The following is a 27,963-nucleotide window of genomic DNA, read 5'->3' on the forward strand; positions in this document are numbered from 1 at the left end:
ATGTCAGACTTTCGACAAGACTTTATTATAAAAACAGCAGGTATATTTTCATATTAATATTAGTATATTTTAATTAAATAGATATAATTAAAAGTTATTAATTTACAGGAAATTATTTTGGGTTTGATGCATTCGATAAAAATACCATATTAAAATCAGGTACCGAACACTTAAATGCTTTTTTGAACTCTTCCAATTGTTGCACATTATGCATAAAAAAACATAGACCCTGAAACGCTTGAAGCAAATGACAAAATCGTGAGTAAAAAAAAATAACTTTTAATTATAAAAGATAACAACAGTACATATTAACCTAAAATTCATTAACTTTTTCTTATTTTAATAACAGTGATATTATTATAGGTACCTATCTTTAATATTAATCATAATTTTGTTTGTTGGTTTTAGGTTTTTCAAAAAAAATCAGGATAATAAAGTAATAGTATTTTATAAAACACGACCTGAAAGTATAACAGAAAATAATTTACACTCTATTATTTGTGTGTATTCAATGTTAGATTCTCCAACAGAAGCACTCTATCATAGTTTGCATTACATATACACCCCTTCACTTTTAAAAGTAATAAATGATAATAATAATAGTTGTATGATAATATGGACCAGTAGTTCCCAACCTTTTTTATACTATGCTCCTCTTGTAAGTTTTCAAAAATCTCGCACTCTCCTTAAAAAAGACTTTTTTTTTAGTGATACAAAATAAATTTATTTTATACAAATAATCATAATGACATATGTTTCTAAAATTTTAAAAACAAAATATAAACCATTGATTATCTGTTATCGGAGGCTGACATATAGCTTACTGACGGCAAACGAATTAAATTTTTGAACAAAATTTTAACGTGTTACCTATCAATATTAGATTACTTGCGAAAAGGGTCAATCATTATTCATTATTAAATACTCGTAAAGTTGTTATCGATAAGCTATCGTCTGAAAATTAATTTATTGTTTTCAATTTTACTTATACTATAAATAAAAAATGGTATTATTATTTTCACTCCCCCCTCCCCCGATTGGGAACCACTGATACAAACAGAAACGTTTTAACGTTATAACGTGAATTTGACTAAAAATTCTTATAAATATGATTATACAAATAATAATAATAATTATTATTATTATTAATAATCATTTGTAGGATACCAAATCAGAAATAAAACTCGATCCAAAATTACAATGTCTTATATCAGACCTCGAAATGGGTTTAAAGACTACTATTTTAAAATCGTCAATTCATCAGTCAAATAATTCAATAGAATCACATTTAGGAGGTAATTATTAAACAAAATACTTAAATTGTATAAATTGCTACGAGAAATAGGTATAAGAATATTTTTTCAACTTTTTCAAAGCTATTCTAGACATCGAGGACGAAGCTGACTATTGGTGTGTTGTGAAAAAACATACAAATAATAAAGAAGAATCCATCGCAGCGGAAAAAATATGTTCTTTATTTTTACCCGTAACAAAACAATTAAAGTATTTATTATTTTTTGTATTAATCAAATAATATTTTATAAATATAATATTATTATTATCCGTAATCTAATTATAACATTTTATTTTAGAGAATCGTCAATTCAGGACTTGGAGGAATGCTTAGAAAATATATACAATTGTCTAGATGACACATGGAAAATCGAAGAAATTAAATATCCTCAAGCCAGAATGGAAAACATACTTGAAGTTATCGGAAATGGTATGATAAAACTAATTCAACGTACCACAAGTGATATGAACATATGGACTGGAGATCATAATGAAAATATCGATGTGTTAAAAATGTGTTTGAAAACCTGTAATAAATGGATCAAGACATGTGAACAATTGACTATGTTGTATTGGCCTAATTACACTCATCATAAATGGATTGGTCCAAAATTTTTGCCGGAAAATTTAATTACATTTTCCAATCATATTAAAGAAGTTAGTCATAAACTCATAAACATACATATGAGTAATCTTGTTTTAATTAAATATTTATTTTAGATAATATCAATATTAAGCGTGAATAATCAAATGATAAAATTATTGACAACCTATGAACAAGAAAAATTAAGAACATCAGAAAATTTAAAATCATTTATTGGTGAATATTAAAATTATACTCTAACGTTAACGTTATTGACTAGATACGTACACTTTAAAATAAGTAATATTGTTTTTTTATTTAGAATTCAATGATGTAAGTCAGTTGAATACTTACACAAGAAAGAAATGGGAAGCTGCTGTGGAAAAATTTGAACAAAAATTACAACCAGCCGAAGATTTAATTGCTGGGAAACTACGAAATTTGATTAATCATAAAAAAGTCAAACACAGTAGAAGTAATAAAAATCAATAATAATTATATTTTTAATTGTATGTTTTAATAATTATAACGTTATTATTTATTTTAAAATAGCTGATTCATGAATTCATTCACTACCAAGAAATAATAGAAAGGCCAAAAATGTATATTCAACTCAAAGGAGAATTAGAAAATTTTCTGAATTGTCTAAAACAAATTATCAGTACCATGGGAGATAATGTCGATGGAGAACAAAAAATAAATGTATTGGAATTAGCCGGTTTAGAACCGATTGTACGAAATTTATACTCATTGAAACAGCAGGAAGCTAAGGTTAGAATACTCTAATAAGTCACAAACTTTGAAACTCATGATCAAAAATTCGTTACTGTTTGATAAAAATATTTTGTATTTCGTTTATTAAAGCTAATATATTTATTTCAGTTAAACGATATCGAAAAAGTAAGCGATCGTATACTAATAAATTTAAATGGTTATCAACAACTGAAAGACACATTAACGATTCAAAAGAAAATGATTAACAATATGGTTACAGATACCTATGGTAATTGGGTAAAAGATAGAAGATCTGCAGTCATTAACAAAAGCTTTAGGTATAGCTAAAGATACAATTAAAGATACAAACAATATTTATTATATCAATGCAAATAATTCAATAATTATAGACATATTACTGAAATATACATTGCCTAGATTTTAATGATGAAAATTAAAAAACAATTTTATTTTAGTAAAAACAAAAAGTTTTAAATAACAACTATGTGAGCCTTTGCCGTTAATTCTAATTGCAGAAAAAAATTTTATGGGCAATTTTTTTCTAATTACTTTAAGGCATAATAATGATTTATAAGAATAAGAGGTATAACTGTATAAGTGTATAAAACATTTACGTTATTTAAAAACGAAAAGCAATATTATTTAATAACCGTCATGAATACTGAATATAGTTATATGTATTGTTCACTTACAATACTAATTGTGTGATATAATATATAAATATAAAAAATAAAGATAGTATACTTAAATATTATCTCAAATCAAAAAATAAATAATATGATTAAAGGAAAAATTAGTTCTATAATCTTGTATAAATATTAAGTTTAATAATTATTTCTGGTTAATTTCTACAAAAACAAGAAGAAAATAGAAAAACTACAGTTAAGCGTGGTAAAACTACTCGTTTATCTAGAAAGTTTTGCACACTAAAGTTATTTGACGTATTGAACATCACCGCGCATATTCCTTTTAATCGCGTTTATAGTAATCTATGTTAAATTAGATAATATTGCTTAGTTAAACGATTTTACTAGCCATTAATAGCTATATTTAAATAATCATTTAATTATTCATACTTTTCACTTCATATATTAAGATTTAGGTGGTGTAAATGACAATAATATACCGATTTGAGACCGAACAATAGTTATTAATAATAGATATAAATATAATTCTACAATTAACTTCTGTTTAAAGGTTGAATTCTGACGATCCTGTGATTTACTTTCAATCAAATAAACTTATGAAAGTCAATTTTAATCCAGATATAGAATTACTAATTAGAGAGGTAAAAATACTGAAAATTCTTGGCTACGTCATTCCATCAGAGATAGAAAAAGTTTCTGATATGGGGAGCAAATTTATACGGCAGGCAAAATCTCTCGAGCAAGTATGAAGCTTAAACATTTATTCAGAATTATTTGGTATATGATTGTTTCGAAACAACCATTGAAAAATCTGTTCTGCGTTTCAGATAGCTTCGTTCCATAATACAATTGGAGATCGAATGATTTCATCGCAAAGGCCTATGATGTTGTCATCAGCAATTGAATTGTTAAATCTTGTCAAACAGCAACAAAATGTGACATGGACCGATATCCACTCTGTTGATATTTATATACTCGAAATGCGAAAACTAATGGAGAAAATATCACTTGAAAATCAAACGTTAGCTAACTACCACCAATCCATATCCAATAAGGTAAGCTGAATAAATTTCATGAAAGTAATACTTTCTTTTTCATTATAATCATAAAAAAAATGAATATGTTATTTATCACTAATAACATATTTTAGATCATAAATCTAATGAGCATAGATATTTTGCAAGAACAACACCAATGGAAGGCTGAATTAAAAAGCATCAGAGATATTATAAGACAAGTCGAGGAAAAAGTAATATATAGCATACATTTATATTTTATTACATAAAAGCGTATATCTGTGTAATTTGCTCGTTTTTTAAAAGTTTTCCAACTGCGAAGCGTGGAAAACGCATTTGGATTTTCAAATATACAAAGCTTTAAACCATAGATATCAAATAGGACTAGAAGCTCTAAACCAACATTTGCCAGATTTTAGAATAGAAATTGTATACAGGTAATATGAATATGAAACATATTAATTCAAAAAAATCAATAAATTTTAAAATTTATTAGGCAAAGACAGTTGAAGTTTAATCCTCCAATAGAAGAGATAAGAATGAAGTATTTTTCTCAACTAAAAAAATTTATATCAGTACCAATTGGTTTTCGTGGTATAGTGGATTCGTCATCTGTTTCAATATTTGCATCCATTGTAGACCGGTATGTCAAAATAATTATTATATTTCTATAGTGTACCTAATTTTTTTTCATACTTAATCTTTGTAATAATATATGATTATTATTTTTAAAAGTAATGCTTCCAAATTTACTAAGTTGTTTTCAAGAGCTGAAGATTTATTTGAAAGATTAGAAAATATTTTAAAAGAATGGGAAAATAGAGTTTCACTGGGATCAATAGACATGGAGAAAATGATTCAAGAAAACATTAAGACTGCACAAGACTGGGAAAATAATTTTAGATCCTCAAAATCGTGGGGTCAACAGATAGCTAAATTTAACTGGTGAATTTTATATTAAATATATTATAAAAAAATGACTAACACAATAAATTTATAATTAATCGTTTCTTTAATTATTTAACATTGTAGCGCTGAGTTAAATGTCGAGTGCTTTATTGTTAGTACCGCAGCTGTACGATTAGAATTGGAAATACACAATCGTCGTTATTGGGATACAATGTCTACTCTATTGCATTCATCGATTTTATTTGATATTGCTAGATTGAACAAATTTATCGAAGAATCTACCGAAATGCTTCAACAACAAGCTTCGTCAGCAAAACAAGTGAACAATAACCATAAAAAAATAATTGATTCGTCATTTGAAGTAAAATATTTATAAAAAAATATTTATCATTAAATGGAAACCGATAATATTTTTTCTTTTTTAGATGAATCTCGTAGTTTTGGAAATCGTAAAAAAACAAAAGGTCTTATCGAATTGGACTAATGAAAAAGTAGATAAAATGAACCAAGCCTTATCCAACTGGGAAAACTTTAAAAATATGCTGGAAAATCATCAAATGATTATGAAACAGCAGATAGATACAATGAAAAGTAATTTAACTGCGGAAATGCAAAGCGTTTTAAATATGTTCGATACATTTCATTCAAAGTGGCAACAATATAAACCAAAAGGTTTTGAAGATGAAAATAACTCAAAATTGAAAAAAATTGTTGAATTTTTAAAAAATAGTCGCGCAGAGTGGAATACGCTAAAAGAAAAGAAAGAAAAAATAATGTATGATTATCAAATAATTATTAATTATAAAACTTCTAAGTAATTTTAAAATAACTTTTTTTTTTTGTGTGTATAGAAATGACTGTCAAGATGCTTACATTGATATACCGGACTTTAGTTCCTATGATTCAATCGAAAATGAATTGCAAAAATTAGAAAACATATGGGGCCTTTACGATGAATTTAATTTAGGTTAAACATATTTCTATAACAAAGTGTAGTATACTAAAAAATATCGGTAAAAATTAATTTTAGATTTGCAGAGCATTGGACAAGAAAAATGGATTGAATTTCGTGGTAAAGCTTACAAAAAATGTATAGATTTTATTTTAAAATGGCAAGAGAAACTTAAAGAAATGACTACGTCTCCATTAACAATTAAAATACACAATGAATTAGAAACCTTAAAAGTAATTATGATCAATGATCATTGATCATATATCAGTATATATAATTAATTTAACATACAAATTGATAATATTGTCGCATGTATTGTAAAAATATGTCGATTTTAGGCCTTTTCCCTTTGTATAAAATATGTTCAGGGAGAAACCTTTACAGAAAAACATTGGATGGAAATGTTTTCAATAATTGGAATTCCCTATAAACATATTGAACAACTGAAATTTGAAGACTTTATTTTAGTAAAAGAAAAAATCAAAGAAAAACTTATTAGTTTACAGGTAAAATAAAAAACTACGTGAAATAATTAAGATTTCTAAAAATGTAGGTATATATGTTTAAAGGAATTAAATACTAAAGCAACTAATGAAATTACAATCAGACAAGCACTATCTGAACTAGATATGTGGGAATTCGAAACACATTTTTTCTACAATAAACTATGTCGACTCTAAAAGCCATACTATTCGGATCATCAACGATTTTAAAACAATATTCAATTCGGTAAGAAAAATTTTTTTACATAAAAAAAAAACCAAATACGATTTGTAGTCTTAACTCTTAATACGCGTTTTTGTATTAATACACAAGATGTAGGAGTACTATGTACCTACAAAGTACAATTCTATAAAATTAACTATCTATACCAAAATATTATATTGTGTTTTGTTTGGATAGATCGGAGAAAAACTATGTTTATTACAGTCAATTAAAAATACTTCAAAAGACGAACAATTTATAGACAAATCGAATGTATGGGAAAGTAGATTAATGGAGCTTGATGCATATCTAAGACAATTTGCCCATATACAAAGAAAGTGAGTTATTTGATAAGTTTAGATTAAAATATTGTTAATATTAAATAAATAATAATATGCGTCATTGATTTTGATAGGTGGCTATACTTAGATCCAATATTTGGCAGTGGTGCATTGAAAATCGACAAAGAAGTAAAGTTTAGATTTGATAGAGTGGATAGAGATTTTAAATATATATTACAACAATCGTTAGACTCAAAAGTCTTACAGTTTTTTAAAAATAAATAACATAAAACATTTATTAGAATCCATGCTCAATTTATTAGCAACAACGAAAAAAAAGTTTAAACGATTTTCTCGAGGTGAACAAATGGTGTACTTATTTACTGTAACAATTATTAATGTTCTGAATTATATATAATGTTTCTATTCAATGGTTATAAATTATTGTTATTTGTTCTTACAATATATAGGATAAACGAAAGAGTTTTCCAAGATTTTACTTTCTCAGCGATGAAGATCTATTAGAAATGATTGGACAAACAAAAAAAGTATCTGTTGTACAAGCCCATCTTAAAAAATTATTTAGTGGCGTACAAAACGTACAGTTCAATTCATCGGGAAATATAATAGCTATAGAATCTCCTCAAAATGAAATAGTAAATCTTGACAAGCCGGTACAAGTTTCCAATCAAATCGAGGTATTATGAAATATATTTTATTTTATTTCTATTAGACCAGCGGTTCTCAAACTTTTTTTTTTCGCGTACCACTTAAGTATATTATCAATCAGTCGCGTACCACTGATGATTAAAAATAGAACAATACAAACTTTACATAGTTAAATTTATTAGTGTTTAAGATAAATTAAGATATGAATTAAATAACACACAACATTGTAAAATCATCGCTACGCTAAGAATTTAATAATTGTTTTTAATTTACCACCATGCGGCCTTCCGCGTACCACAGTTTGAGAACCGCTGTATTAAACGATTTAAACGTTTATTACCATAATACTACTATATTTAAAAAAGTAAATGTCTGAATGGTTAAACTAATTAATAAAAATTAAAACAGTACAATACTGTTATTTAAAACTTTAAGTAATTATTTTAGTTTAAAACTTTTAAATCAATTTGTCACATTAATTTATATCAAACGAGAAAAAAAATATTAAAATTAATTTATTCAGTATAAAACAACTTTTAAAACTTAATAAATTGGCGTACATAATTAACTTATTTATTTAATGTTCTAATATAATTATTTTTTGCAGGAATGGCTCAAACTGCTTGTTCAAGAAATAACTAATACATTGAAAATATGTTTTGTGAACTGTTTAAAAGAACAAGATCCTTTGAAATATCCATCACAGATTTTATGTATGGTAAATGAAGTGCTTTTCAGTACAAGATGTGAAGACGCGATAAAAAAAACAACAATTACAACAATTACAAAAGTCTTTACAAGTACCTAACTAAATACTAAATTATATTTTAAACATAATTATATTTATAAATTAATAACTAATATAAGTATTAGTTATTAAAACTCTTATTTGAACATAGGGAAAATCAATAGTAGTTACTAATACAAACTATAATCATTAAAACTTTTTATAAATTGCATTAATTCATTTTTATTATTTTTAAAATTTTCTAAAAAATATTTATTTTTTCACAATTTCAGAAACAACTAGATACTTATACAGCATTAAATGTCGAAAGTTCTGTAAGAGGAGAAAATGTGCTGCACTTAAAAATAAAAAGTCTAATTTTAGACACAATACATCATATTAGTATAGTAGACGAACTTATTAACTCGAGAGTGTCGTCTATCCACGATTGGGAATGGCAAAAAAGAATAAGGTTTGAATTTAACAAGTATTTTCCAATATTTTATAAACAATTATGAAATAAAACGAATCAATCAATAAATTTATCTTGAAGGTTTTACTCACATTCTGACGGTGAAATAAGCATTAGAATGGTTGATTCGGAATTTACATATTCATACGAATACCAAGGTATATCGCCTAAATTGGTTCATACGCCACTTACGGATAACTGTTATCTAACACTCACTCAAGTATATATTATATATTTAGCTTTAAATGTGCTCGTAAAATTATGACTGGTTATAGATTTTATGAATGTTAATGTTCTTGTTATGATCAGGCAATGAGCATGGGATTTGGAGGAAATCCATACGGGCCCGCTGGTACCGGAAAAACAGAATCGATTAAAGCGCTCGGTTATCTATTTGGCCGACAAGTGTTGGTTTTTAACTGTGACGAAGGTATAGATATTAAATCTTTAACCCGAATATTGATCGGTTTGGCGAGATGTGGAGCTTGGGGTTGCTTTGACGAATTTAACCGTCTAGAAGATTCCACGCTGTCGATGATCTCAACAAGAATACACCCAATACAAGAAGCGATCAAAAACAAAGAAACTAGCTTCGTATTAGAAAATCAAAAGGTTCGAAATTTAAATTTACGAAACATAATTTCTTGTGTAAACTCGATCAAAGAAACTATTTAATATGGCTCCTTCAATTTTAAAATTACGATTGACATTGGTGAAGTATATATGTATGACTATTTTTAAATACCTGTTTAAAGTATTACAATTTATTTAAAAAAAATTCTATATGCACGTGCTATACGTAAGTATCTAATATAAGGATATATAATACATAATAAGTTATAGGTACAATTTTAGGTTTAAAAATTTTTAAAAACCTATCTTTTATTATCATTATTAGTATTATGATTATTATTAGTTTATCGCTTATAAGTGCATATACATACATAGGTATGTGTTAATGACAAAACTCGTCTAAACGGCTAAACGAACATGAAATGCATATAAATCTTGTTCTATTAATAATATATTTCAGATTGATTTGAATTTGAATGCGGGAATATTTGTAACATTAAATCCAGCTGGACAAGGATATGGTGGTAGAAATAAATTACCCGACAATCTCAAGCAACTTTTTAGACCTGTAATTATGAGTAAACCAGATCAAACTCTAATAGCTAACGTAACGCTCCACGCTGAAGGATTTAAACACCCGCAAACGATAGCTAGAAAACTAGTAGAAACGTTTGATTCTGCCAAGTAAAATTTTTTTCACTTAATATAATACAATAGTTTATTAAACTTAACTATACGCTTTTATATATTTAATAATAAAATAAATTCCGTTAGGCAATTGTTGAGTAGTCAACAACATTATGATTGGGGTCTTCGTGCTTTGAAGACGGTAATTGGTTTTTGCGGGACAATTTTAAAAGCTTCGGCGGTGGCTTTAAAATCACTTTCAGAAGAATGTTCAGTGGCCGTACAGGCGTTGGAATTGAATACAATTTCAAAGCTAACGTTTGACGATTGTGTATTATTTAAATCACTTATTTCAAATATATTTCCGGAAGTTAAAGTTACAAATAGCACTCAAATATATGATACATTGACTCAGAAAATACGAAAAGCAGCCGAGGATATGGAACTACAAATTAATCCAAGACAAGTAAATCATTTAATTTAAATCCATTTAACGAGATCTAAGTTTGTTAAATGTACATTATAATTTATTAAGGAACAAAAATGTATTGAACTTTACGAACAGTTACAACAACGTATGGGAGTAGTGGTGATGGGCCCACCATCGACCGGAAAAACAACAATAATTCAATTATTGTCGCGCGTAATGACATAAAAAGTTTTATTTATTTTTGAATAGTCTTAAATAAATTTTCGTAATTTTCAGGCTTTAACCACTAACAACAATATAAAAATACATAAAATAAACCCAAAAGCTCAATCACGATCGCAACTATTAGGAAAAGTAGATTTGGATACGCGTCAATGGATTGATGGTATAATCAGCAAAGCTGCTCAACAAGCATACTCAGAGAATCCTGGTAAAATAAAGATTTATTTATGTTTCATAATAATATTATTAATAACTAAATACTATTGATAGTTCTTTAGTTTTAAATTAACCAGTCTAGATCAAAACAATTTAAATAAAAGAAAATATCAAAATTAGAAAATTATTTTCTTAAAAATAATCTCAGTTTTTACTTTTTTTAAACATATGTCTAAATATTTTGTTTCTTTTATTTTTAAATCGATTTGAAAATATAATTAAAGATTTTTAAAATTAACTGATAAAAAAATAATAAAATTTAAATAAAATTTATAAATCTATTCTCATAAACTCGACAGCACAACCAAATACAAATACGTGACAAATTCATAAATATAACATACGGTAATATACGAGTATTATGTTGGACATTAATACATTATTGGAGCTCTTTCCAATTAATTTTGTTAAACTTAAGCTAGTTGATAAACTTTTTTTTTTTTAAATTGTGCTGCCAACTATAATTCTAAAAAATTGTGAAGTGTTCTAAAAATATCTTAAAGAACGAGCTCTATATTAAAAAAAAAAAAAAAAATGTTAAATACATTTGTGCTATTGGAAATAGTTTGTAAAGTAAACTTAAAAAATCTCTTGGTGGAATTTAAATTCAATAAAATTAGAAAGTACTTAAACAAAGTTCAACAAATTATTTGAATTTATTTCATATGTGTTTGTAACATAGGTGTACTACTGTCATTGATCTTAAAAATAATTAATTAGTACATATATATATGATATAATACTGGTATTTTGTAACATTTATGTTATAAAAGAACTTTTAATTGATATCGTTTGTGTACATATTTTAATACTAAATTATAAGTTCCATAAAATTAAAATATAAAATGTCAACAAAAATATACTCAATTTATATATTAAAATTATATTAACCTATAGTAATTTAGGCTAAAATCAAATTTTTGTTTTTTTTATCAGACATACACACACGATAACTAAATGATGGTGGTGGTTTAATAATAAAACCACCACATTCAATTATAATAGGTACTAAATTAATTATTACAATTTATTCAACGATTTTTTCATATAAATTATAATTATTAATTTTGATTATTATACGTTTTAATTTAAGTTATTATCTATAGATATTATTTCTTGGATAATATTTGATGGAGATGTGGATCCTGAATGGATAGAATCGCTCAATTCAGTCTTAGATGATAATAGATTATTGACATTACCTTCTGGTTGGAGAATTCAATTTGGAAACAATATAAATTTTATTTTTGAAACTCATTCTCTTAAACATGCATCTCCCGCGACTATATCGAGAATGGGAATAATTCTTCTTAGGTAATAAAATTAAAGTATAGTCGACATATAAATTTGAAAATAGAGGTATTATATATTTTTATTTTTACTGCAGTGAAGAAGATACTAGTACAAAGAATGTGATCGATTCTTGGATCAATAAATTTCCTAACAATAGTATTGTAAAAGATTACGAACTTCAATTATACAAAGGTAAAATAAACTTTAAAATAGTTTTATGATGAGTAATAGACTTATAAATTTTATTAAATATTTTAAAGCTATGAAATGGCTGGAAATTAACGGACAACTTGTTTGTCCTTGTTCGACGATTTCAACAGTAAAAAATGTTTTACACCTTTTAATCGATGTCAAATCAAAATCCCACCTCATAATTTGTCTAATTAACGGATTAGGAGCAAATTTGAATACATCACATAGAGACAAATTTACCACAATGGTAAAAATTATATAACCAAAAAAAACAACGTAATGTCATACTATTCACTATATAACAATATGTTTAATGTATAAAAAAGGTTTTTGAAATGTTTGGAGAGTATATGCCGGAAATAAATGACGTGAAATATTATTGTTATAACGAAATAAGAGATAATGTAGAAGCTTACAATTCATTAGACACGGAAAACTCAAATCTATTTGGAAACAAAATCGGTGATTTAATTGAAACACCAAGAATAGCAAACGCTTCTGATATTTTAATCAAATGGATACAACACAGCAAATCAATTTTTGTTGTTGGACCATCGGCATCGGGTAAAAGGTAAATAATGGTTCGTTAAAATTGTACCACTAGATACGATATAAACATTTTATTTTTACAGCAAAATTATTTTTAAATGCACCAATCTTTTAAGAGGAATTGAATGCGTCACGATTCATTGTAGTGCTCAAACATCACCTGAACAAATTTTATTAAAAATGTCACAGGTACTAAATAACTTTAAAATAAAATTACATATTATGTTAATAAATTAGACATATGTCAATAAATTTACAAGAGTGTGTAATTGTGATCTTTACCCTCTATTATTAAAATATATAACAGATTTATAGATAGTATTTTATATTATTAAATATATTATTTATACTGCCGTAAAAAAGTTATAATTTTAAAATATTATATAAAATATTTAAAAAGAAAGTTCGTCTATCTTCATTTTTTTTAGTTGATTTTAGCAGTCTAAGTTCAACTATGAAAGTTAATACTTATTTAATGTTCGTATACTTTATTGCTTTTAAGGTATGTGTGGTAGTTTCTAACAACAAAGGTAGAGTTTATCGCCCGAAAAATTCGGAACGATTAATATTGCATCTCAAAAATTTAAATCATGTCAAACCAGATAAATGGGGTTCTATTCATCTAGCTGCATTTATACAACAAGTGAGTGCAATTTATTACAATAATGATTTTTATAAATAGTATTGTTTTAAAAAGACAAGATTATTATTAATACTGTTTCGACAATCTATTTATGTATAAATATTAAATATGTTTTAGTTAATTTTTTTTAGAGGATTTTATGAGCCTGCTACTTTGGAGTGGATGGGAATTGACTCTAACATCGTAATAATTAATAGTTTAACTTCAATAGACGGAATTAATCCAAGACTTGTATCGGCTAGTAACATTTTACACATCGAGTAAATAAAAAAATATCAAAATCATTTTTTATTAAAAAAAAATTAATATATTTTCAAATGTTGACACAATTTATAGAACACCGCAAAAACATGAACTTCAAAAAATTTGCTCAGAATACTTAAGCACTGTGATAGACGACAAATCAGAAATAATTACAAATGCAATAGTAGATTTATTAGTAAAGGTATTAATTATGTCAGTTATCGGATAATCGATAACTATCAATAAAGTTAATTTAATTTTTAAAATATTAAAATTGTACGTTAATAATCTTATCGTCTTTCTAGACTAGAGAAACACTTACATCAGTACAGACACCTCATTATACATTTACAAATCATATTTTAGTTGAATTATGTAAAAATCTAAGCCGATACAAATTTAATAACGAAAACAATGCAGCTCAAGTAAAAGAAAAAACATTATTTATCCCTTCAATCTCAATAAAAACTATGTATTTCAGGTTTTGTTTTTCGAAGCAAACCGCATTTTTAATGATCGACTAGTGACGTATGAAGATAAATCAAAATTCGAAGGAATAATTCAAAAAGTTTATGCAGATCTTCGTTTAAATTTCAAATATGAAGGTAATTTTATAGTATTACATAACCGTATAATACCTATTAAAATTTATTACAAATAGTATAATTATAAAATTATAAAAACTATTAACGTTTTTAGTATAAAAACACTACATGCATTGCTTACCAAGAACTTAAAATACAATTATTTTTTACTATTTTTTATCGTTATGATTTTTTAAGTTTTTTTTAATTTCTTACAATAGCATGATAACATATACTTTCATATTCTAAAGCAGAATATCTTTTGAAATATTTCGATATATAAAAAAAAAAATCAAATTTCAGATGAGCCGTTAATCGTTACTATTTTTTGAGCTAGCGATGTTTAAAGTTTTGATGAGCGAAGTAGTGGACAACATTTTGTGGAGTATTCATGTACCATTTATATAAACCAATTAATTTTAATATTTAAAAAAATAATTAGTAATACAAAGTGGGTTAGGTAATATATAATTTTATAACTTTGTATATATACTTTGGTATGTAACTTTGAAACAAAGTAAAGAATAGCATATAGTTTAATATAATTATGAATATTTAGTGAATAGTTTATCATTATGTATCGAGGTAGATGGTTATGAAATACTATTCCATCACCTTACAAAAATAATAAATGAATATATTATTTTAGATGTTGTTTATATATGCGAGAGAAAAATTGATCCGAAACATATTGGTTTACTTTCAAAAGTTTACACAGAAGAATGGAAAAAAATAATTGAAAAATGCATTGTCACAAATGGTATTTTAAATCTTAAATGTTTGCTTACCGTGTAGTTTTTATTAAATATTGTTTATATTTTTGAATTTAATTCAGAAACCATGAATCAGGAAGTCGAGTTGAACACAGAATTACTATACCTTATTACAGCATATTGTGAACGGGTTTTGACAAACCCTAGTGGTTGTATGTTATTGGTAGGACGCTCAGGAATAGGACGAAACTTGGCCGTAAAAATCGTAGCGTCCAGACATAATGCAACAGTTGTATCTCCTAAAATACGACCAATTTTTAATTTAAATGCATTTAAAAATGACCTCAAAACGGTATTACATATTTACATAAAAGTTTTATAGTATAAATATTGCTTACATAAAAAATAAAAATATGAATTTTTTTTTTGTTAGATAATGCAGACGTGTGGGATAGACAACGAAGAGGTTTATTATGTTGTCGAAGAATATCACATTGTAAACAATGAAGTACTGGATATCGTAAGTTGTTTAATAGTGTCTGGTGAAGTGATGGGGCTCTATCAAAATGAAGAATTAGAATCGCTGTGTGCACCTCTCAAAGATGAAATGTCTCAACAGAATTTCGACGGAACATCGACTAATTTTTTTACTCAAAGCATGTCAATATTAATAATACCAATAATTTAATAATTTATCAACTATAAGACGCAACCATTATCAAATGCCAGCTGAAATATATTTGCTCTTTTTCAGGAATAAAAAATAATTTACACATAGTGGTGATTTTGGATTCAGAAAGTGAATTTTTCAACAACTGTATAGAAAACAGCCCAGCAGTGCTAGATCACAGTCACATCATATGGCTTGATAGATGGGATGACAAAACTATGGAAATAATACCGGAACTGATTTTCAAAAAGTTATTACTCAAACTGTATAATAAATTTCATTATTTATTATTCAAATATAAATTTCAGAAATAAGATAATAGACAAATTTCCAAGTATTAATGAACATATGTCGTACTTTGCCAGTATCCACCAAGAAGCTGCAGCCTGGATGAATACTTGTCCAAGACGTTATTTATCATTTATACAAACCTTTAGTATTTTACTGACAAACAAACAAGAATCAATTAATAAAAGAATGGCACATCTACAAGTAATATAAATTAAATTGTGAATTTTAATATCATTTTTATAATAATTAAATATTTCAAAGGCTGGATTGTCTAAGTTAATCGATGCAAGAAATATTGTAGCAAATTTGAAATCTGACGCTGGAATTCAAGAAACAAAACTAGCGGAAAAGCAAGAAAAGGCCAATCAAGCCCTGAATATGATATCTAGAACTATGCAAGGAGCTAATACGAAAAAAGAGCAAATGGAAAATCTTAGAAAAGAATTTCAAACAAAAAATGATATTTTAAACCAGAGGTAGGTAACACCAAGTATGATCTACTTAGTAGGTAATATAAATAAATAACGAACCAAGACAATACGCGTTTGAAAGTATAAAAATGTAAGTTATAGAAATGAACTACTATATGAAACAAATTTACTAAAAAAATTAATTTTACAGCGATACAATAAATAGATAAGTATACGAAAAATATAACGCTTTAAGTTTTAATCATAATTTAAATTGCTTTAAATATTTTTTATAACATACCTATATATTACGCGAATGATGTCATGAAATTTGATCAAATATAAATTCTAGGAAAAAAGAAATCGACCAAGAACTAGCGCAAATAGAACCATTGATTGAAGAGTCTCAGGCAGCCGTAAGCAACATAAAATCGGAAGCACTAACAGAGATCCGATCACTTCGTGCCCCACCGGAAGTAATCAGGGATATATTAGAGGGCGTGCTTCGACTTATGGGAATACAGGACACGTCATGGAACAGCATGAAAACATTCTTGGCAAAGAGGGGTGTCAAGGAAGACATAAGGTTTTTCGACGCGCGCAGGATTTCAGAGGTCAACAGGGACTCGGTGGAAAAACTTTTAAAGTCCAAACGCGATTCGTTCGATTCAAAAAACGCGAAGAGAGCGTCAGCGGCGGCGGCTCCGCTGGCTTCATGGGTCGTAGCTAATGTTGAGTATTCTCACATACTTCACAAGATAAAACCATTGGAAACTGAACATGCTTTGTTGAAATCGTAATTATTTAATTTATATAATAATATGGTTTACTGAATTACACTTCGCAGTTGGAGCGAAGTTTAAAATTTTTACGTACAGTCATAAAAAACGCGTTTGTTTGATATAGAAAATTGCAAAAAGCCGAAGAACAAATAGAAATTTTAAGTGATGGGTTGGACAGCGTTGAGAAGAACGTTTCAGAATTAAGAGAGCAGTTAACTGTAAATACTAAGGAAGCAGCGGAAATCGAATTGAACATCAACAAAGAGAAAAAGACAATAGAAGCAGCCCAAAAACTTGTCGAAAAATTGGACGATGAATTTTCGAGATGGGGTTTACAGGTATTTGTGTACAATTTTTTTTTCAATTATATTGTCAAATTGAGTTTATTAAATAAATAAAGCCTGAAATAAAAAATATAAATAATTTAATAAATTCAAATATTTAATCGTCTATGCTCGTTTCACAACTAGAACTCGTTTATATATTTCAATTAAATTAAATTATGTATAAGTACTTACACTAGACAGCAATATTCTCATTTTTTTTTTATAGTACGATATTGTATACAACACATAAATTAAATTAATATAATTTTATTTAATTTTTATCACACACTAAACACATAAAATCAAAATTCATTATTCATGCATAAATAATATACAAAAGAAAATGTGTTTTGAGTTATTAAGTTAAAAGTATTAAATGCATTATGATTTATCAAATAAATCATAATATTTATTGTATTTGTTTAACCATTGAATAGTTAAGAATCGCAAATATTTTCAATATAATAAGGAAATAACTGTTTTAATTATTGTACCTAAAAAAAATTATTAATGATATAACTACCTGATATTAGGTTTTTAAGTTTTTAGTCTCATCATACATAAACAGATATAAAATAATTTTTAATTTTCTGTATAAACCTTTATCAAATTCTTGAAATTTTTTCTCTTATGAGCTTTAAGAATATTATAATTAAACATTTGACCTTTGATAATTATTGTACACTGATAATATTATTGAATAATAAAAACATATTGTTTTGTTGCATACTTTATTATGGATGTCTACAAATAAAAAATAACTCAGTGCTATGACTTTATGATGTAATATGATGAAAATATGAATAATATACTTCACACGCTATAATATATTTATATATTTATAATTATAGAAAATATTAAAATACATTAAATCAAAATTAAAAGTGGTTTTCTCGTAGGTAAACGAATTGTCATTAAGTTTAGAAAACCTGTTACCGAGTACACTGCTAGCGTCAGCATTTATGACATATTTATCTGAATGTTCAGATAGTATTCGCAATGAAAAAATTGAAAAATGGAAATACGAACTAAAATCAAACGAATTTTCGTTTTCTAAATTCATGGAATCTGAGCGTCAGATATTGCAGTGGATTACTGAAGGCTTGCCATCTGACGAAACATCGCATCAAAATGCCATAATACTCAAACAGGTGAACATTGTACTTACCTATTACTTTAATAATTAACCTATATTTTGTTGTTTATAGTATTTATTTAAAATACATTGTTTTTAATAGATAAAGACTCTTCAGATTTCGGTAAGTTGATTAATATTCCGTATACAAACAATCGACTATCATAATAATAATATGTAATATTTTTTATGATGTAATGATTGTTTCGTATAGGCTAAATTTTACCCGTTGATCATTGACCCTAATAACAACATAATGGAGTGGTTAAAATTAAAATTACCTGTTAACTCAACAGACTTTACACCGTTTGAAAATCCAAAATTATACTCAATTTTAGAATTAGCTGTTCGGTAAGCGTCATAAATCATGTTCAACACATACGTTAATCATATAATATAACTTAATAACTTAATAATAATAATAATAAAACATTCTTTTATTTTTTAGCTTTGGTAAAACGATAGTAATATATAATGTAAGCAAAATTGACCCTATACTCGTACCTGTATTGAGAAGTGATTTTATAATTGAAGGTAATTTTATACAATACTTGACGATTGCAATAACGTAATTGTATAAATAAACTAATATATTGTACTCGTTTAATTAGGGAGCAGAAAGATGGTCCAAATTGCAGACAGATTGGTAGATTACAACGAGAATTTCCAATTATACTTATTCAGCAATACCACTGACTTGACCTTGTCCTCAGACCAATCTGTTCTTTTAACTATCGTTAACTTTACTCTTAATCACATTGGACTCACTGAACAGGTACCTAAATATACATATTTTTAAATTAAACGAATAATTATTAATTTCGAAACCTGATTCAATTTCTATAGCTTTTACGACACGCACTGAAAGTGCAAAATCCTAAGTTAGATTCTATGCATTTGGAACTGTTACACACAGAAGAAGAATTAAAATCTAAGTTGCATGTACTTCAAGAGAACGTGCTGAAGGACTTGGCTGGAGCACAAGGGAATATACTTGAAAATCAAGTAAAATATTAATTTTTTTAATTTAAAAACCGTGAACTTGACGTTATAATATTTGTGAACGGTATATTATTTAGGAACTTCTTAATTCGCTAGACAGTATAAAAACCAACAGCACTGAGATATCAAAATCACTCGATGAGTCTTTAAAAGTTCAAAGCAAATTAGAGTTTGAATGTCAAGTGTATAAGCCATTTTCTAGTTACGCTTCAAAAATATATTTCGCGTTGAAAGATTTCTTCACCTTTAACCGTTTTTGTCAAATTTCGATGGCGACATTTGTCAAATTGTTTCAGTCTACTTTAAAAGTATAATAATAATTAACAGTGAAACAATTTAATTTTTACATTAAAAATTACTTTTACTATTTATACTTTTCAGGAATCTATAGGGAGTACGAATCAAGAAAAACGACTATTGCACACAGTTTATTATTATGTTTCGAGATCGCTTTTTAAAGATCAACGATTGACATTCGCTACATACTTGTCATACAAATTGAATCCTAACAATTTCGGCTCTAACGTTAGTAAATCTTAAAATTATTTATACAATATGATGAATTGGGTAATTTAACACTAACACGAATCGATTCGTTTGTGTAAACAGGAATGGGAATTATTCATCGGAAAAAAAACTACAAATATTGATGAAAAATTGAATTATAAAGACAATATTCCAAAATGGATTAACGACAATAGAGCTTTTGATGTGTACATGTTAAAAGTAAATATTATTTAAATTTAAAACTTTTATTAGCAACGGGGTGTTAAAAATTTAAATAACTCAAAAAAAAAAAAAAATTACTATACAATTGTATTTATACCCATTCATTATTGTTTTTAAGTTTTAATAATTGTAATCATGATTTACATAAACAAATAACTTTTTATAATTATCAAACGCCGTAATTATTTCAAGCATTTTTAAACCTGTCCTCACAAAGCTACTATTAATGACCAGTAGCTTGACGCTTACGAACGCGTTTTAATTTTACATAATTACATATATTTTATCAGATTAAAATACTTTTAGTTTAATTTTAAATTTAAACTAAAATATACGATATTATGACATCAGGAATCCGTACCAGAACTCTACGAAAAGCTTCAACTCGATAATCAAAACATTTGGAAGGACTTTATCGAAACAACCAATTCGAGTATTCCAAGTATAGTAAATGTGTCAAGTTTTCAACAAGTATTAATAACACAAGCATTGAAACCCGATAAATTACATAAAGTCTTGACAGAATTCTCTCTCAATCAACTAAGTACATTACAACAGATCGCTTTTATTTTACAACAGGAATTTCTTATAGTACATAAATGTTTTTGTCATTTTAGAACTGACCGACTTATCACCGTCGACGTTAAGCCTATCCAAATTGGTCACAGAAAACACTGAACCGGTCATGATAATAACGTCCATCGGATCTGACCCGTCCGACGAGCTTAGAATGTTGGCCAAACAGGTGACTCACGAAAATTGTATAGAAATAGCTGTAGGCGAAGACCGGAGAGAAATCGATTCACTGCAGGAACTATGTAAACAGTCGAAATGGGTAATCTTGAAAAACATTCACCTGAGCTCAGAGTCCCTCCTAATGGAACTGGAAAAACGCCTCGAGTCGTTAGAGAACGTGCACGAAAAGTTCGCGGTGTGGATGACCGCAGAGCCCAACGAAAAAATCCAACATTCATTAGTTATGTCGTGCGTTAAAGTCGCATATGAAGCACCACATGGCGTCAAGAAAAACATGAGACGGGCCTACGATATCTGGAAGAACGAACACGTGGAGTGGAAATCTTCGGACGAAATGCGATCTGCATACGCTTTGGCCTGGTTCCATTCCATAGTCTTAGAACGCAGAACGTACATACCACAGGGGTGGTCGCAATATTACGAGTTCAACGATTCGGATTTAACGGCTACCCTGAAAGTCTTACAGAAATCAATACATCGGGGTAAGTATAGTAAAACTGTCAGCAATAAAAGGAAATCCAACAATAAACTTCACTCCTCTATTCTATATCATCCTTTTTACAACCCAGAAACGTTTGTCACTATAGCTACTGCAAAATTATAAATAAAAGTAACGTAAAGAATAGAATTAATTATTTTTGTACACGCATAACTTTTGTTTTGAATCAATAGAACACAATTCGACAAGATGGGCGTACATTCACGGACTTTGTGAAAAGGCTATCTACGGCGGCCGGATCACGAATGTACAAGACATTGCTATCCTGACGACATATTTGCGATGTGTGTTCACATCAGACAATGTCAATTGGAAGGATGGTATACCTGGAATAACGGATTTAAATTCTGGTGACGTAAAGGTATTTATATCAGTGTATTGTGTATATAAAGTGATGATTAGTAGGTACCTAAAATACATTTAAAACAAAAATTTAATCAGTTTATCAACAGCATGTAATGATATTTATATAAAATTAGAACCATTCTGAGTAGTATTTACTTATTTATTCACGACCAATTTTTATTTTTTCACCACGATAATCACGCCATTTTTAAGGGTCAGTGACCGGTTCAACAGTTTTAGTTTTACCATTTATTTTTACTGTATTCACATTACTGCAGGGAGATTACAAAGTTTTTGACATAAAATAAGTTGCCAACGCAAAACAAATTATTGTATACATATTATTACACATTTTTAATATTTTCAAACCTTTTCTCAAAAACTAGAATATTTTTTTTAAGTAATAAAATAACACGATTGTGTAAATACTTAATACTATTTTAGAATTTATTTACAATTTAAAACTTGAAACATGCATACTTGCTATTAATATATTAAATATTATAAATATCAATAAAACATTGTACTTGAATAGTTAGTGACAAATTATTAGTGGAAAAAATTATTTTAGTTTTTATGAAAAAGTTAAAAAAATCGAAATTGTACACAAGAAAAATATTTTTGTGTTAGTTAACAATACACAGTAGTACAGTATATTTGTGTTTCGATCAATGGTACGTATTACGATAACGATGAACACACGACAATAATTATAATTCAAAGTGGATAGTTAATTTTGTTCGTTATATTTTGTGTGATATTTTACACATTTTTTGTCGGTCTACGGAGTTGAATAAAATTTAGAAATTATAATATTTATAAAAAATAGCCCACAAAATCAAAATGTAACCAGCTACTTTGAGTACAAAATAATAGATTTTTCTTTAACTTTAAATATAACCTTTAAAGAACCAATATCTCAAGACGTCGAATGTATAATCATTGTATCTTTAATTACAATAAATACTCAGTAATTTAAATCTAATTAACTAATTTATTTTTCCATGATCATTACACCTCTTTAAATTGTAAGTTATTTACAATATTCATATGTGCTTCAATAATAATTTTTCTCTAAAATGATTTTTTTTTTTAATAATTGTGTTTAAAATAAAAAAATTTAAAACTGATTGCTACACAAACACTAATAGCTAAGAAATTTTAATACGATATCTAATATGAAATAATTTTAATACCTATCTAATATTCTTACGATTACTGATTAAAATATCAATAAGTGTGTAAGTCTGTTTAATCGGATTTATGTAAATCACTATAATTTGTTTGCAAAAATAGGATGTCGAGAGTGCTCTAAGAAGCGTCCCGGAACAAGACACTCCGAAACTGTTGAATTTGCCGGAGAACGTAGACAGGTCATGGCAGATGAAACAAAGCACCGAGACAATATCACAGTTGCGACGTGAGTAAAAAGTTTAAAAACTTAAGCAACATAAACTATGTAATAGTGGAAATTAATTTTTGTTCGACTTTTAAAATTATTATTATTATTTTTAAATTGATTATAGAACTCCGATGCATTTAAATGTGTGTTTGACACCTACAAAAAAAACTATATACATATTTAAATAAGATAACTAAAAAACTTATCATTTGAAATTCCGTTAGACATCGACGTTAAAAAAAATAATAATAATTATATTTACACAAATTCAAATTCAAATAAACGAGTATTCATGAAACGATGTGTACGATATTAGTTTAAGCATTACAACAGGGTGGTGATAAAGTGCATAAAAAATACTTAGTCTTTATAACACCTACTCGATTAACATACGAATACAATGTATAATGTATAGGCGTTAGCATTGGTCGCATCGGAACGAAACTGCACATAAGGGGCGACTGGCACTTGGAAGTTCAGCCCGTTTTGGACCTGTGGAAGGCCTTGAACAGGGGCATCAACCTAACTGAGTTACCGACGAGCAAAAGTGGCGGCGACAGTAATCCACTGCCAGTGGACGCGTTTTTCAGCCAAGAACTTAACTTCGCGGTCCGACTGGTCAGAAACGTGCACAAGACCTTGGCCGCTGTTAACCAGACGATTCGCAGCAACACGAGGCCCTCTACTACTGTGTCGGACACAGTGTTGCATCTAATTAGACTCCAGGTATGATATGACATCGTCTTATTCAAAAAATGAACAAAAAGTCGGATAGATCCTATGACCCTCAGTCGGAACCAATCCAGTTATCCGTTAGATAATTTTTATGCTCTCGGACGGCAAAAACTCGGTTTTGTTTTGATAGATGAACGAGCAAATTTACAGACATTTATCATTGAAAAATAATTCATCTAATGATTACTGCAATTATAATTAATCACGCGCTTTGCGAATAATTGAAACTCTCGGAGCAAGGTTTTGTTATTTAAAAAAACTGGTTACAAACAAATAAATAAAATAGATTACCTTTACACTGGATCCGTGCCTTGTCAAACTCATCTACTACATAACTTTATAGTTCCGTGATAAAAGTAATACTTTATATTATACCAGTGGCACAACTAGAAAACAATTCGGGGGAGGGAGGTAACATTATTACAACATAATTTATACATAAGATAATATCCTACATGGTTAATATAATATTATATAAATATTGTTAATATATAATACACTGTATAAATTTCTTAATTATTATAAATCATAAGAAATAAAATAATAAACGTCATAATATTATGAATAAAAAAAAACAAATAAAACACATTTATAGACTAATACGAGTCTTCGATTTGAAATTATAGCCATTTCATCAATTATCATCAATGGATCAATATTAATAACCTGGTGTATATTGAAGACTGCCAATCCATTTAATTTCGTTTGACCAGTAGTATTTCTGAGATAATTTTTAAGTCGACGCAAGGATGAAAAATACCTTTCTCCAGTAGCTGTTGTGAGTTGTGACTGGCTGTGTAATTAATATTTGCAATGACTTTGAGATCATAGGAAAAAGTTGGTGGTACCAACCGTATCAGGCATACCGTTGAGAGGGAGTACTGTGGTTCACAACAGTAATAACTTAAAATATAATTTTGATGATTTATACCTAAGAAAACATTTTTTTTTTGCTGTATTATATAGGTTATTAGTTATTACACTAGGCCTCGGAGAAATTTCGGGGGGTTACAACCCCTTCACCCCTCCTGATTGTGCCAATGTATTATACTTTCATTTACAACTTACGCAATATTATACGTTAACTGTTCATTAATTTTTTTTTAGACGCCTAAATCGTGGATGGACCAATGGAATGGTCCAAACGATCCAGTGGCGTATGTTAGAACCATCGTGGCTAGAACGATGTCGGTGAAAAAAATTAACTCTTCAACTGACAAATTATCGCAAAAAATTGACCTTGACGAGCTATTCCACCCCAGAACGCTCCTGATCGCGCTAAAACAACAAACAGCCAAGTATGTATGGTACTAACACTACTAAATACAGAGTTACGTATATTATGAAATGCAAGGAATCGTAAATATATGATTAAAGTTAGGTACCTACTCTACAGATTTATCGAAATACTCTCGGTTTCGATTTTACTAGAAACTAAATAACTTAATACGCTGCATGTCCGCATCATTATTTAGGCGATTTGTTATAGGTAAAACTGTAAATGGTAAATACCTAAATTTAAAGATATTTTAACTATTATGTGAATACTTTAATACTTTCTGAAAAATATCTTTTAAGCATATCCTATATTCCAATGCAAAGAAATTTAAAAATTTTAAATGTTAATCATCAACGAATAATTATTAATAAATCATTACCTATGAAAAAAAAAAATACTCGATAAAAATATTATAAAGTATGTAAGTTTATAAAAAATTTATCACATGTCATTTGTGTACAATGCACGACTCTATAGGATAATACAAAGTTTATTTTATCAGGTGATCCACATTTTTCTCTTAATTTAATGTGAGCTCTTTTCTGACACAAATAAGTACCTACATAAGAATGCTTTTATCTAAATAAATATTTACAGTAATAATTTAAATTTTAATAACATTTGTTTAAACATTTTTTTTTTTTAAACACCAGAATTGTCTATAAATAACTCAAAAACTGGTTTAAGTGTAATAAAAAACTTAAGAGAACGCTACCCATCTTACACATAAACATAATAAATTTGTGTTTATTTTAATATTAGAATAAATTGGTCTATCGTAAAAGTTTAAGGTAAGAATATTATCTGTTCTTAAGCGTTAACCTTTTTTTGATATTTTAATTTTTAAACTAAAAATGAGTATTTTTAACTTGTAATATTTATAAATACTCATATCTTATTCCAGGCCCTATTTGTATGTGCACTATGACACACTATGTGCACCACGAATGTACAAGTGTGCACTACGGTCTGTAAAACAAAAATTAAATAATATGCCAGCTACTAGAAAATATGAGTATTTCCTGAATTTTTTAAATTTAAATTATACTGAATTATAATTTTCAAACATTGTTATCAGTCAAAAATATTAAAAAAAAAAAAAATATTAAAATAAAAAAAATATATCAATAATATTACTGTCTTTTTCTAAGACAGTAGCGAGAGTCAAATTTTTGTTAAAGTACCTAGTAAAATTAAGCGTACAGTCTGAAATTTTACAAATAATAGGGCCTGTCTTATTCGACAATTAAAATATAAAAAAATCCAACACTTAAGCACAAATAATGTTCTTAACAAGTCATAGGTCAATTAACTCTATTATATTAAAACTAATAACATACAATAATTCGTTTTATCAAACATAAATTTGTTGTTGTGTGTAAGACGGTGACTACACATGTTAAAGCAACGTCCTCTATCATTAATCTTGAATCTTCTTATTTTTTAACATTTATAGTCAGAAACTAGTCAGTTTTCATCAGCGAGTACTGGAGTAGTGACACAAATAGACACAATTCTGTGGGTTTTTTTTTTTTTTTTTGTTCGAAGGTGGAAAGTTCAATTAGGTACCTACCTGATATTTTTAATAAGTTTTGTAGAAAATTGTAATAAAATAGATTCGAGAGACATTTATTAAATGCATAACATGGTACATCGCTCTAATAATATGTTTTGAAGGAACTTAGCCGTCAGTAACAAGACTTTGATAATAATCTTTAATTTTTAATATAGACAATATGAAATACCAATGAATAGTCTCATACTCGACTGTTCACTGTCGTCCAACGGATTGAAAGGTTCCAAAATCAAAATTACCATATCTAATTTAATCATAGAAGGCGCTAGGCTCAATCACAACACACTTGTAGAAAACACAGCAGATTCGCCATCAGTAGCAGTCATTGACGACGTTAAACTTGCATGGATTCCACAGGTTTACGATTAAATACATATCATACAAAATTTAACATACTTTAGCTGTTGTCTGATCGGTAGAATTAAAATTTTTTTATCGTCTTTTAGGAACATACAAACTATATGAAAAATTCTGATTTACAAATAGCGTTGTATGAGACACAGTTTCGAGATAATTTGATATCGTTACTACCAATGGCAATACCATTAAATGAACAAAAAAAGTGGATTTTAGCCGGAGTGACACTGTTTCTAAGACCAAATTAATCTCAAGACAACTAGTTAACACCTATATTGTAAAACAAATTTACGAATTGATTAGTTCAAACAATTAATTTATACCAATATGTATTAGTAGTGACATAGTTAACAAGCTACAATAAAACTATGCAAATTTTGCTAATGTTCAAATTC

General features: G+C 27.6%; 1 protein-coding gene across 1 annotated transcript; it reads left to right on the forward strand.

The window, feature by feature from the left end:
* LOC112603362 (cytoplasmic dynein 2 heavy chain 1) lies at positions 1-27,961 on the forward strand. Its single transcript, XM_025351890.1, is given in 74 exon segments — positions 1-40; positions 109-215; positions 217-259; positions 411-580; positions 1,163-1,295; positions 1,377-1,503; positions 1,593-1,950; positions 2,014-2,113; positions 2,199-2,329; positions 2,331-2,351; positions 2,429-2,647; positions 2,759-2,928; positions 3,809-4,001; positions 4,086-4,313; positions 4,409-4,507; positions 4,581-4,711; positions 4,771-4,917; positions 5,010-5,219; positions 5,307-5,544; positions 5,609-5,958; positions 6,035-6,150; positions 6,214-6,368; positions 6,474-6,641; positions 6,705-6,785; positions 6,787-6,864; positions 7,039-7,178; positions 7,256-7,388; positions 7,390-7,452; positions 7,454-7,480; positions 7,592-7,819; positions 8,398-8,550; positions 8,552-8,590; positions 8,811-8,989; positions 9,071-9,209; positions 9,299-9,601; positions 10,023-10,246; positions 10,337-10,655; positions 10,725-10,832; positions 10,896-11,049; positions 12,164-12,371; positions 12,445-12,542; positions 12,611-12,789; positions 12,869-13,113; positions 13,175-13,280; positions 13,594-13,734; positions 13,852-13,994; positions 14,071-14,179; positions 14,283-14,402; positions 14,459-14,582; positions 15,211-15,321; positions 15,397-15,626; positions 15,708-15,930; positions 16,029-16,194; positions 16,253-16,436; positions 16,497-16,711; positions 16,998-17,441; positions 17,552-17,765; positions 18,653-18,904; positions 18,992-19,012; positions 19,103-19,239; positions 19,337-19,422; positions 19,500-19,663; positions 19,735-19,893; positions 19,968-20,198; positions 20,272-20,415; positions 20,500-20,616; positions 20,971-21,163; positions 21,237-21,857; positions 22,048-22,235; positions 23,516-23,639; positions 24,037-24,347; positions 25,464-25,654; positions 27,367-27,568; positions 27,658-27,961. Coding segments are annotated over 74 exon segments (12,582 nt in total). The 3' UTR covers positions 27,817-27,961.
* The last annotated feature ends 2 nt before the right edge of the window (positions 27,962-27,963 follow it).

Source organism: Melanaphis sacchari, unplaced genomic scaffold (genome assembly GCF_002803265.2).
Source record: "Melanaphis sacchari strain LSU unplaced genomic scaffold, SCAv2.0 Contig106_pilon_pilon, whole genome shotgun sequence".
Taxonomy (NCBI): domain Eukaryota; kingdom Metazoa; phylum Arthropoda; class Insecta; order Hemiptera; family Aphididae; genus Melanaphis; species Melanaphis sacchari.